This window comes from Halichoerus grypus, chromosome 1, assembly GCF_964656455.1.
Source record: "Halichoerus grypus chromosome 1, mHalGry1.hap1.1, whole genome shotgun sequence".
NCBI lineage: Eukaryota > Metazoa > Chordata > Mammalia > Carnivora > Phocidae > Halichoerus > Halichoerus grypus.
In genome coordinates this window covers 34,500,443-34,514,274 of record NC_135712.1, presented here as the reverse complement: position 1 = coordinate 34,514,274, position 13,832 = coordinate 34,500,443, and the positions used below count along the sequence as shown (strand labels likewise).

General features: G+C 35.9%; 1 protein-coding gene across 7 annotated transcripts in view; it reads left to right on the top strand.

The window, feature by feature from the left end:
* GBE1 (1,4-alpha-glucan branching enzyme 1) overlaps window positions 1-13,832 on the top strand; it is a 278,711-nt gene that overhangs the window by 84,261 nt on the left and 180,618 nt on the right. For all 7 annotated transcript variants that reach the window (XR_013442827.1, XR_013442829.1, XR_013442854.1 and 4 more), the window contains exon 3: window positions 6,675-6,790. Coding sequence is in view for 1 of the 7 variants with exons in the window: in XM_078059397.1 (XP_077915523.1) it covers window positions 6,675-6,790 (116 nt within the window). In the remaining 6 variants the exon portion in view is untranslated. The remainder of the gene's footprint in view (window positions 1-6,674; window positions 6,791-13,832) is intronic.

The following is a 13,832-nucleotide window of genomic DNA, read 5'->3' as shown; positions in this document are numbered from 1 at the left end:
GTGGCTAAGTGCTGATGAAGAGAAATACTTTACTGTGAGTTAAAGAGTTTGGGAATAGTTGAAGAAGTTGACATTTAAGAAATTTATTTGAGGATTCTTACATTAGAAAAAGAAAGGTTGTTGGGTTTGAGATAAATATAGAGTCTGTTCTCCTGATGCAGTGACCTTAAGTTAATGTTTGATGGCCTATGCCGAATGTGTGTTTGCAGTTCATATTAAACTGTGCATCACACATTGTTTCTTTTCCGTATCTCGATTTGAATTTTGTCTGCTGGTCTTGAGTCTATGGACAAATAGAACCTTTTGCATTATCAAATATGATGATATAGTTTAGCCTCTTAATAAAATACCTATTAACATGTTTGCTTTAAAAATGTGTCAGGTCATCATAACTTGATAAATATCAAATGTCTTAGAAAATGTTATAATAAAATAATTTGTGCAGGCAGCAAACATGATCTTAAAATTTGACCAAAATTAGAATAATTAAACACATTGTTTTGGGTGTTCCTAACCCTTGAACCTGGAGATGTCTACATTATGGTAAGAAATGAGGCATAGAAAGGAAAATGAGGCAATATGTTAACATTTTAAAACTTTAATATTACTTTTCTAGATAAAAGACTTCAAATTTTTATTCATGATCAGTGATCAGTGGCCCAAACATTTTAATCAAGCGATCTCTTTATGAGAATATTCTAGAAAATGTTATCTATAGACATTAATAACTGCATTGAATAATGATCTTAATATATGTTATCTTTTCATGTTCAAATTTGTCAATTTTTGTTCCCTTACATTAATACATTCCAATTCCTTTATACATTAGATCTGTTCTATAATCTTTATCTCACTCATCATCCTTCTGGGCTTTACAACCCTTATTCATTCCCAAATCCTGAATCCTGAATTTCATGTGAGTAATATTGACCTTGAAGGATTATCAAAGATATTTCTTATTTCAGAATTTCCTTGATCTGTTGATTTAGAGCATTATTTGGTAGTCCATAAATCTAATTTAATTTAGAAAATCCCTCAAAAGGTAGGAGTAGAGAACACCTGAACATACCTATTGACCCAGGCAGTTGTTTCTAGTGTGGTCTCTAGGCCAGTGGCATCAACATCTCCTGAGAACTTGTTAGAAATACAAATTATTAGGCCACACTTGAGATCTATTGAACCAAAAACTCTGAGGGTGAGGTGCAGCAATCTGTTTCAATAAGCCCAGGTGATTCTGGTATGAGCTAAAGTTTGAGAACCACTGAACTACAGAACTCTCAGTGTTAGTTCTGTGCTTGATAAAGAAGCAAACAATTGTCCCATGTGGTAATGGGCTATTTTGGGTCCTATCCTGAGGTCTACATAGGGATATTAACTATTTTCATTAAGTACTTAAATAAAGTTAATGCTATCTTGTGTACTCAGAATAAAAATCATACAAGATTGTCAGAATGGCTAAAATTAACAAGTCAGGAAATGACAGATGTTGGCGGGGATGCGGAGAAAGGGGAACCCTCCTACACTGTTGGTGGGAATGCAAGCTGGTGCAGCCACTCTGGAAAACAGTATGGAGGTTCCTCAAAAAGTTGAAAATAGAGCTACCATACGATCCAGCAATTGCACTACTGGGTATTTACCCCAAAGATACAAAAGTAGGGACCCGAAAGGCTACGTGCACCCCGATGTTTATAGCAGCAATGTCCACAATAGCCAAACTGTGGAAAGAGCCAAGATGTCCATCAACAGATGAATGGGTAAAGAAGATGTGGTATATATATACAATGGAATATTATGCAGCCATCAAAAGGAATAAGATCTTGCCATTTGCAACGACGTGGATGGAACTGGAGGGTATTATGCTGAGCGAAATAAGTCAAACAGAGAAAGACATGTATCATATGACCTCACTGATATGAGGAATTCTTAATCTCAGGAAACAAACTGAGGGTTGCTGGAGTGGGGGGTGGGGTGGGAGGGATGGGGTGACTGGGTGATGGACACTGGGGAGGGTATGTGTTCTGGTAAGCGCTGTGAATTGTGCAAGACTGTTGAATCTCAGATCTGTACCTCTGAAACAAATAATGCAATATATGTTAAGAAAGAAAAAAAGAAGAAGAAGAATATAGCAGGAGGGGAAGAATGAAGGGGGTAAATCAGAGGGGGAGAAGAACCATGAGAGACGATGGACTCTGAAAAACAAACTGAGGGTTCTAGAGGGGAGGGGGTTGGGAGGATGGGTTAGCCTGGTGATGGGTATTGAGGAGGGCACGTTCTGCATGGAGCACTGGGTGTTATGCACAAACAATGAATCATGGAACACTATATCTAAAACTAATGATGTAATGTATGGGGATTAACATAACAAAAAAAAATTAAAAAAAAAATCATACAAGATTAAAATGAAAAATGTTTGAATAATCTAGTTCCAAAAGTATCTCTTTAGATCTACTCTAGTATGGCTTAGAATCATTTATCATTATTGCTGTTATTTTCAGTTATGTTTAGGAATAAAGTCTCATGACTTATTTCACAAGACAAAAATTTCCCTAAATTTTGTCTCTCAACTTCTTATTTTGTCTTCCATATTTTTGTGAAGTAAATTTTATAAATACTCAATTTTATTTATGGGGTGCCTGGGTGGCTCAATCAGATAAGCATCTCTGCCTTCGGCTCAGGGTGTGATCCCAGATTCTGGGATTGAGCTCCAGGTCAGGCTCAGTGCTCGGTGGGGTGTTTGCTTCTCCCTCTCCCTCTGCTCCTCCCCTTTTGCTTGTGCTTTCTCACTCTCTCTCTCAAATAAATAAATAAAATCTTTAAAAAAAATAAAATTTTTATACTGGTCATTTGATGTTTAATATTTGTTTATTTATTTTTAATTATGTACTTCCACAAGTGGTTCCTGCAATTATACCTAGATGTACCTTAATTCTGGTTCCTTCTTTCTTAACTGTTTAATGTACAGTTTAGAAGAACAGGTCCAGATCCATTTTTTTTTAATTATTCTGTTTCTGGGCCTTAGATATATTTATCCCCTGGAGAAAATCTCATTTTATTAGCCATTTTGGAAAACACATTTTAGGGAGAAACAATCTTACATCTGCATGCTGTACTGTGGAAGTGGGAATTTTTATTGGTGTCCATGTTTCCAATAGAAAAAAGCAACACTATTTAATAAAGGAAGTTGAGTGAGGAAAAATTCAGAGCTAATAGTAATTGGAAGAAGAGTCAAGGAGCTGACAGACTGGTAGTGGTGTGGCTGAAGAGGAATTTGCGTGGGGCGACAGTTGCCGAATGCAAAAATCTTCAGTTGTTTCATGCGTGTATGCCTTGTAAACCTTCCTCTCCCTTTCTCATGTGGAATCTTTAGACATATTCTACATCACTTATGATAGTTGGTGGAATGGATTTTCTTGGGGGTGCATATGTGAAGATGTTCTAAATTTTGCTTTCAAGGGTGATGTTTAGCAAGACAAATGTAACTGCAGTAAAAGTAAACACCCGAGTTTCCATGAGTAGGAGAGGTGCTAATAAAAAAAAGTGTTGAAGATGATAGAAAAAAAAAAATTCACAGTGTAGAATTACAAATAATCAACAGGTGCTTTAGGAGATTTAGAACTCCAAGATTTTATAAAAGGAAAATGTGATTCAGTAAAAGTATTTTTTATACAAATATTAATACTTGTTTAAATAGACCTTAAAACTCAAGTGACTGCAAGTTGAAGAACTAGTTAAACTGATATTCAATCAGTGATATTCAAAAGCACATTCATTTTTACATTACTGAAAACAGCTTTTACATAAATCTGCATCTGTAAATTACCCATATAGTTGAAGATTCACTTTCAAAGTAACAAAATCTTATTTATAGTTGAGTTTTTAGTGAATCTGTATTATAAATTTATTCATTTTGGTGTACTGTTACTCAATTTAACCTTCTCTTCAGGAAATATGACTGTTATTCTGAACATTAATTTTGAGTTTGGCATTGAGCAGAGCCTATATTAAGCATTCAGTTCATATTTAATGAATGAATGAATGAACTAATGAACTGTACCCTTTATTTTCAGATCTAACTAACCAGGAAAAGATCTGCTACTTGTCTTAAGTTTATTAATTGTCTTAAGTGATTAGCTTAAAAAGAAATTCAATAAATGTATGAAGTGTTACAGTACCTAGATATTCGTATTTCAAGCTTTTTTTTTTTTTTTTCTTTCTAATTATGCCCTCAATTCTTTGCTTGGGTAAAGGACTGTCACGCTGTATGTAGGTAAGATATATTTGAAATTTTAGGAGCGGGAGCATATAAGAACACAGAGCCTGTTGAGTTGTTTTTTTAATATAAACCACCTTTAGACATTTTCAGATTGTCTTCATGATGAGGACATGATGAGTAGGGAAATGTTTAGAAGGATCTTTATTTAAATACTGGTTCTTACACTCACTCTGTCCCCAGCATTCAGAGTGTCTGGGGGTAAAGATCCTTAGAACTGATGGGGTGAAAAGAGTTGGTATGTAAAGAAGGAAATCATGGCATAAAACAAGCCTCCTGATGCTTTTATTACCTCGTCTGCTGAGAATCTAATGTCATAGCACTACGGTGCATAGCATCACAGTGCTGCTTAATCATTTTTAGAACTATGAAATATTTTAGGCAAAAACAATAGGAAATAATGTAATAAGCATCTCTATATACACCACCTCCCTTAAGATATAAAATATTACAGATACTACTGAAGCTTCCTGTGTTCCTTTTCCTTTATCCAGTGGAAATCACCCATAGAATTTGATGTTTAACATTCTCATTTTTCTTTTGATATTTTTACTATATGCATATGTATCTATAAGTGTTATGTAATACCCTTTTGCATATTTTTAAACTTCATATAAATGGTATTCTTCCATACCCTTTTAAAATTAACTTCCATGCTTTACCTATTTGCACATATGTATTTGCTTTTTAGTTTATATTATTGTATAGCATTCCATTGTTTAATTATACCAGAACCTATTTACTCATTTTGTGTCTGACTTACATTTTGATGGCTTCCATGTTTTGCTATTACAAACAGTTCTTCATTGAGCATTTGCGAATGCTATCTTGTGCACATTTGTCAGAATTTCTCCAGGCTGTTACCTAAGGGGAGGATTGTTGGGCTTTCGAGTGCATGTATCTTCAACTTTGCTATATAATGCAAATTGTTTTACCAATTTATACTCTCAATTGCAGTGTTATTTTATATCCTTGCTGACTACCTGATATATTCAGGCTCTTAAATTTTGCTAATCCAGCAGGTGGTAAATGGAGTCTCACTGTTCTTTTAATTTGTGTTTCCCTAATTACAAGTGAGCTTGAGCATTATGACATGCTCCTTGGCCATCATGTGTCCTCCGCTGAATGTCTTTGTCATTTTTCTATTGGTTTGTTTTCTTTTTCTCATTGAATTATAGACATTTTTCATATATTTTAGATGTTCTTTCTTGGTATATTCTTTATAAATGTATTCTCCCAATTGGTAGTTTGTCTTTTCATTCTGTTTGTCTCTCCATCCATCTATCTGTGAGGATAAATTTACAATTTTACTGGTCAAATTTATCAGGCTTGTTTCTAATTTTTATTTTTGTACCTTGTTTAAAAATATACTTTTTATACCTGAGATTATAAACATATTTTCCTGTAAACATTTTGCAGTTTTGCCTGTCATATTTAAGCATCAATCTGTGCTCAGATGATTCTTGGGCATAGTATTAGGTAGAGATCTATTTCTTTCTTTCTTTCTCTTTTCCATAAGGATAGCCAATTGTCACAGCACCGCTTATTAAACAGTGTGTCCTTTACTTACTGATTTTGTTTTCGTGTGTGCATAGGTCTGTTGTTCTTCATTTTGGCTTGCTTCTGAGATCTGTGATCTACCTTTCCTTTGCTCCCTATAGTTTATAACCTTTCACCTTTCTTGCTTGTGGCATTTCTTTAGATTTTTAACTCAGTTCTGTCATACACTTGTAGATTTGGATAAATGTAATATGATTTTAATTATTTTTCATCATTTTTTTCTGCCATGAGATGTATCTTGTCTAATTACCAAGAATGCATTTCTTTTTTTTTTTTTTTTAAGATTTTATTTATTTATTTGACAGAGAGAGAGCACAGGTAGGCAGAGAGGCAGGCAGAGGGAGAGGGAGAAGCAGGCTCTCCACTGAGCAGGGAGCCCGACGCGGGGCTCAATCCCAGGACTCTGGGATCATGACCTGAGCCGAAGGCAGCCGCTCAACCGACTGAGCCACCCAGGCGCCCCACCAAGAATGCATTTCTGTTTTTTCATATTAACTCCCATTTTTGATGGTGTTTCCTACAAAAGGACCCATCATTTTCTTTTATATTCTTTTTATTGATGGACATGTTAGAATTTGGAAGGACAATTGAAAATGTTGTAATTTTTAATTTTAAGATGCAAAAGGTAAATTTTCAAATACATTTCTTAAAAATAAATTTAAAATAACCTGCTTTTTTCTAAATGGCTGATAGAGTATTTTGCTTAACACCCTAGAAAACTTAACATTTTTTAAGCAATTTGATTGTGTACAAGTGGGCAGCATATTATACTTTGCTTGAAATTCATTAAATGTTAATCATACCATGCAAATTGTTAACTGATCTTCTTTATTTTTTTTTTTAGATGATTGGAATCCATTTTCGTACCCATATAAAAAACTGGATTATGGAAAGTGGGAGCTTTATATCCCACCAAAGAGGAATAAATCTCTACTTGTACCTCATGGATCCAAATTAAAGGTACTTTCTACCCTCCTGTTTTTATATGAACTTATTTTCTTTTTGTTTTGTATACAAAGTTTGATTTAAAATATTAGAATGTAAACTGATGCATGATAATATGGGAGAAATAGTCTAAATGTTTAAATAGAGGAAAATTGAAGAGACATCATCAATAAATTGTGTTATATTGGGACTGTTTGGTAAGGTACTGAACTTTTTAATTGTATTATTATCAACTTTGGAAACTTTATGTAAGGAGGGATTGAGTAATTGCAGAAGTCTAGCTTGAAAAAACAGAAAGTTTAATAGAAAAATGAAACCTGTCTTCAAATCAGCAAGTGTGGAGAGAATTTTTACCTATAAAGAGAGTCTGGATAAAATTGATTTTGTGCGGGCGCCTGGGTGGCTCAGTCGGTTAAGCATCTGCCTTCAGCTCAGGTCATGATCTCAAGGTTCTGGGATTGAGCCGAGCCCCATGTCTGGCTGGGGCTCTCCCTCTCCCTCTGCCACTCCCTGCTACCCCTGCTTGTGCTCTCTCTCTTTCTCTCAAATAAATACAATCTTTAAAAAAATTGATTTTGTGATGAGCTACATGAATGGGGGAGGCAATACTGTGTGTTGGAGAACCATGCATTTTGGGGACATGATTTTCCTGGTTATTCTTCTTTCTGGTCTTTAACATTAAGACTTGTCTTAATGTTAAATTAAGCCTACTTGGATTACCTAGGGGCCTGCCTGTCAGAGGCAGGCTGAGTGTCCTTCACATGCCCTCTGCTTTGGCTAACCATTATGTTTCTGTATTCAGGGTTTACAGAGCCCATATAGCTAGCCTCTCTTGTCTCCTCAAGGGAGGCTTGAAAGATGGGTTTCGAAAGCCTGGATTACAGATTTCAGGCATTTGATTATATAAAAGGTTATCTAAATCCTTTAACGTTTACTTGAATTTATCCAGTCCTCATGAAATTATATAATATTTCCATGTCCCCTTGTTTCTTTCCCTTCTTTGGACATATGATTGCATTCAAAGCATTTATCATGATAAATCCTGTGACTGAATTATTATTTTTATTGGTATTTGTTACTTAACATTATTAACTCAGTTACTTAAAGTAAAATCAAAATGTATTTGTATGGTTGTTTTGCAGCTTTTTTTTTTTTTTTTAAACAAATAATGAAATTTTCCGTATATCAGAGAATGACTGAAATATTGCCACACATAATATAGTCACCAGAAGAGCATATTGTCTGGAATAAAGAGACATTTTGACATGGGATGGCAGCCAACGTTCCTCTTAATCTATAGTGAAAAGGAGAAAAAGTAGCTACAGTGTACAATAAGAGGGATTTACATTTAATATAAATAATCCCTTTCTAAGTCAGTATAAACTCCACGAGAGCAGGGGCCTGTGCTGTTTTGTTTCCTAATATTGTCTGTTCTCAATTGGCACAGAGTAGGCACTCAAGAAATATTTATTAAATATTAAGGCCATTTTTAGGCCCAGTCTTTGAAAGAATAAGTCAAAGAGCTTGGTTCTTCTCTAGTTTATGCGGCCTGGTTTTGGGAAACTGTGAGGCAGGGCAACTGTTCTTGTACTGCTTTCAGTGTCACTTTAGGTCTTATAGCCATTTGTTCTGTTTTGTCTTTTGTTTTTAAGAAGTGAACTTACTAATTTTTTAAATTTTTTTTGCCTTTTAAAATTTCTTTGCCATCTTAAGTTAGAAAAATTTATGAACTCTGACACCTTACCAACTTCTTGTGTTAAATGGTGACTGAATTAACCTTGACAGGTTGTTTTTATACATGGGGAAAAGTAATTGATTACCAGGAATGAATGATTATTGATATATACAGGGAATAATGGTAAACATTTGCATCTCCCATCCAACTCCAAATCCTTTATACTTTCTGCTATGGTCTGAATATTTGTATCGTCCCAAAAAACGTGTGTTAAAATCCTAATGCTTGATGTGATGGTGCTAGTAGGAGGGGGTTTGGAGGTGCTTAAGTCAGGAAGGTGTAGCCCTCTGAATAGGATTAGTGCCTTTATAAAAGGGACTTCAGAGAGATCCCTAGTCCTTCCATCATGTGAAGATACAAGAAGTCTGCAACCCTGAAGAGGGCCCTCATCTGACCAGGTTGGTACCCTGATCTCAAATTCCAGAACTGCAAGAATTAGATTTCTGTTGGGTATAAACCACCCAGTCCGTAGGATTTTGCTGTAGCAGCCCAAACAGATTAAGACGCTTTGTACACTAGGTTATGTACTATACTATGCTTTCTTTTAAAAATTTATTTGAATTAGATGAGATGAAATGATCCTATGATTAAAAAAAAAAAAGTAGCTTTTACCTTTCACTTGGCTTTGAAAATCTATGTCTAACATAAAATAAATGTTCAGCAAGTATCAAGTAAACTGTTGTGTAATCATTCTTCATTATTATTCTCTAAAAATTTCCATGAGGATAATTAACTAGAAATTTAGGCCCAAAATATTACTCGTAGTATTTAGATCTTTCAAATGTTGAGGAAACATTTAGATGCTGTTAATATGGTGATATAATTAGTTTTTCATTTATGGGAAATGATATATCAGATTTTCTTTGAGGGAGGGGTTAAATTCTCTGTAAAAAAATCAACTAACTTGAGATTTTTGGCCTTTCAATTTGAAGTTATCCCTAGATAGTCTATCTTGGTAATTAAAAATCTTGTTTTAAATTGAACTTGAAAATTTATTTCAGTTCACAAGGGATTGACCTTTATAACTCACTTGAGGTTGTTTCTCTTATGAATTATCTGGTAACCGCTAACAAAAAAAGAAATGTTACCTACCATTGAGATAATAGCTTTGTTTTCTCTGTAAAGCATTTTTCAATTGAATACTTTGGAAGAAAATACCTAACTGCTTATGTGGTCATGTAAGTGTCTCCTTTCTATGTGAGTTTACCAAATAGGAAATATTTAAAAAAATATAGTAAGGTGAATTAAACATTCAAGACTATAGAGATACAAAGAAAGAAGACTACATTCCTGAAGGAAAATGAGACATATGTTATTCATGTCTTTAATACTTTTTCTTCCTGGATGCTTAGCCAAATTAATGTATCGAAAGGTATTTTTTGTTGTTGTTGTCACTATTTTAAAATATACATCTTTAATAGCATTGTTAAGTTTAAAAAAAAAAAAACTTCTCAAGTTGTTTCATAGAAATTTAACATAATTATTGAGTGCTGTATGTCAGGTGCTGTCCTTGATCTGTGATGCTTGTACTGAATTGTAATATATATGTGGGCTGTATGTGCTTTTAAAATAAGGTGCTATTAGAACAAAATATTAGTGGACAGTTTATTTATTCTGTCGTGGTAACAGGGGAAATAACAGAGGAGCAACAACATTCAAGCACATTTGGTAACATGTTTAGAAGTTGACCAGAGAGAGGGAAGAGGAATATTTTAACCTGAGAGTACTACATGAATAAAAATGTGTGTATTGATTGATGTCCCAACAGGAAGCAAATGGCATGCGTGCGCGCGCACGCGCACACACACACACACACACACACACACACAGACACACAGAAATAGGGCAGTTTGAACAGTGTTTTTTGTTTGTTTGTTTATTCGTTTGTTTTTCCAAAAGGCTGTTTTCAAAGTTGAGCATGCAGGGGATCCACAGGGTGGGGTGAGGGGGCCTAGTAGCACCCAAATTGTTACCTTGCCTAGGCCACTGGGAACAAGGGATCAATTACTAGAACTCAGAGGGAGAAAGTGTTGGCCATCTTGAAGGAATCACTGAGCTTTGGTTAGAGACAGAGTTAATTTATTGCAACCTTGCAGGGAAGGAGCCAGGGGAATAAGGAAACAAATGCTCTCATCTCTCACTCTTCTCCTTCTCTCTGACCTCTTATTGGGGCTGCACATGGGCCAAACCCGAAGAGGAGCCAGTGTTCTGGGGAATATGGTCCACATGGGTCAGCATCCTGGGGCAGAGAGATGGGTAAGAAGTAAATCTGTCCTAACTTCGTAAAATGTAGTTCAGGAGGTCAGTAAAGACCTCAGGTCAGGAAAAGTAAGAGATCAGGGAAAGTAAACTGTTGGAGGCAAACTGTGAAGAATTCTTTTCCTTTTCTTCTGATTCCCACTTTCTTTTCTTTTCTCATTCTAATTAATACCCAAATGACTGCCAACGACAATGAGAATTGTCTTTTTAGTGCTTAGGATGTTTGTGTATTTTAACTTTTCTTTGCCACTCAGTAACAAAATGGACTAGAACAGAGGTTTCTTGATACTAGGCCTTTAGTAGTTTCAGGGATTCATGTGTCAGTCATCACGGATGTTATAACAAAATTCTCTACAGTGGGTGGCTTAAACAACAGAAATTTATTTTCTCACAGTTCTGGAGGCAGGAAGTTCAAGACCAGTCAGCATAGTTGGGTTCTGGTGAAAGCTCTTTTTCCTGGCTTGCATATGACTCCCTTCTTGCTGTGTCCTCACATGGCTCTAATCCCATCATCAGGACCTCATGCCATGACCTCATTTAAACCTAATTATCTCCCAAATGCTCCATCTTTCAGTACTGTCATAGTGGGGGCTAGGGCTCCAACATATGAGTTTGGAGGGGAGCAGAGTCAGACCAGACCACATTGCTTTTCTAATGATATTGAGATGTTATACAATCGATAGGTGGAAAAGGGACACAGAACCCAATACCTACATTTGCAATTTTCTTAGATAAGACGCAATGAAAAAAAAAAAAAACGGATTGCTTTACATTCATATTGAATTTTATCCTGGCGGTAATACTATGAGAGAAGGTATTATTATTATATTTTTTATTTCCTACATGAGTACACTCATCTGTGGACTTGAATGCAGGCTTGTTTGACAGTTAAGTCCACGCTCTTAACCATTATGTTACAATGTCCTGTAGGCTCAGGGTTCACAGAGAAAAGGGAAAAAAGTGTTAGAGAGGAAATAAAACTGGAGTCACAGATTTAGCAACTCATTTTATACCATATTTGTCTTTACTTTTTTTGTGTGGAAAGCATTATCCCCAATTTTCAGGGAGCTGAGAAAGAAGAGTATGGAAGTGAACTTCCCTGAGAATAGAAAGGAGATAGGTAATCTGTAGAAAGAGTTTGGGTTTTAGGGGGTAAAATAACAGATTTGTTAAGTAAAGTGAAACATACTAATTGAGATCTGGAATGAGATTGCGAGGCAGAAGGATGCCATTGAGTAGTTTGGGGGCAGGGATGTGGCATGTTGAAAAATTCATATCTGAATATTTGCTTAAGAAGGTAAATCTCATTTGTACTTGAATGTTCATAGCAGCATGATTCATAATAGCCAAAAAGTGGAAACAGCCCAAATGTCCATCAACTTATCTACAGACAAAATGTGGGAAACCCATACAATGGAATATTATTTAGCCATATAAACATGTGAAGTACTGATACATGATACATTATGGATGAACCTTGAAAACACTGTGCTCAGTGAAAGAAGCCAGTCATAAAAGCCAAATTTTGTATGGTTTTATTTTTATGAACATCCAGAATAGGCAAATCCATAGAGACAGAAAGTAAATTAGTGGTTGCCAAGAGCTGGGAGGGGATGGGGAATGACTGCTAATGAGTATAGGGTTTCCTTTTAATGTGATGGAAATGTTCTGGAATTAGATCATGGTGGTTTGCATACCATGCAACCTTGCGAACCATACTAAAAACCACGGAATACTGTGAAAGGGTGAATGTCATGTTATGTGAATTATTTCTCTGATACAGTGAAACATTTGTATTTGGTCTTTGTCCCAGTTGCTGGCATACAGCTCCTAAAACTCTTGGGGGATGGGGGGAGAAGAAGAAGAAGGTAAATCTCATAAGCACTTTATCCTTCATTTCTGGAATATTTTCTTGTGTTATTTCTTTGCCAATTTTCTTGTCCCCATATTCTTTGTTCACTGTTTCAGGAATTTATAATATCTAGATATTGAATCTCTTAAGTTTTCTTATCTTTTTCTCTCAAGTTGCCCATCATTTTGACTTTCTGTTCTGCTTTAAGAAATAACTTTATTTTCCAACTACTTTCATTTTAATAATCACATTTTTTTAACATTTAAGATTTTATTTATTTATTTGACAGAGAGAGAGAGAGACCACAGTGGGGGGGCGGCAGGGAGAGGGAGAAGCAGGCTCCCTGCTGAGCAGAGAGCCTGACGTGGGGCTCGATCCAAGGACCCTGGGATCATGACCTGAGCCGAAGGCAGACACTTAACCACGGAGCCACCCAGCAGCCCCCCCCCCTTTTTTTTTAACATTTCTAATAACATGCTTTTGTTTTCTCCTTTTGCATACGTTCTGTCATTGTTAAATGGCCAAAGATACTTTTATCTTTCTGAAAATTATTGTAGAAGTTTTCTTTTATTTTCTTTCCCCAAATTTGCTTCTTACTCCTGACCCCCTACTCTCATTTTCTTTTTTTCAGATTTTATTTTGTGTTTCTTTTAGTCTCTGTCTTTCATTCTGCATGCTCTTTTCAAATACCTTCTGATCCATGGCTATATGGTCATATTTTAGAATGAGGTAGGAAAAAGCATTTGAAAATTCTCTGCACATACACAGGGCCTTATTCCTGGTGAGCTTCACTGTTGGGTAGTCAGAAAGTGAGCCAGCTTTTAAATTGGTAGCAATAAGTGAAGGTTTTTCTTTGAGATCTTTCCAGATGAATCTTCCTGTCCCCTACAGGGGGTGGGTGGAAGGGGTGTGGACCGGAGGACTTTATACCTGGCTACTGGCATTCATGGATAAGGACAAGGGAAGTGGAGGATGGTTCCACCATGAAAGGTGACACTAAGACACTTAATCCCCCTACTTTCAATCATGTGAGTCACCTCTGTCATCTACTGTACTCATTGTCTCTGGAGCCTTCCTAGTTCATTGTCTTTTGAAGCATCAACCTCTCATCTCCTGTTTGAGGGGTAAGAGGTGGTGTTCTGGAGGGATATACATTTATCTGTATAGGCTAGGGAGAAGGTGTGCTCCAGAGCCCACAGTCCCCTTGTTGA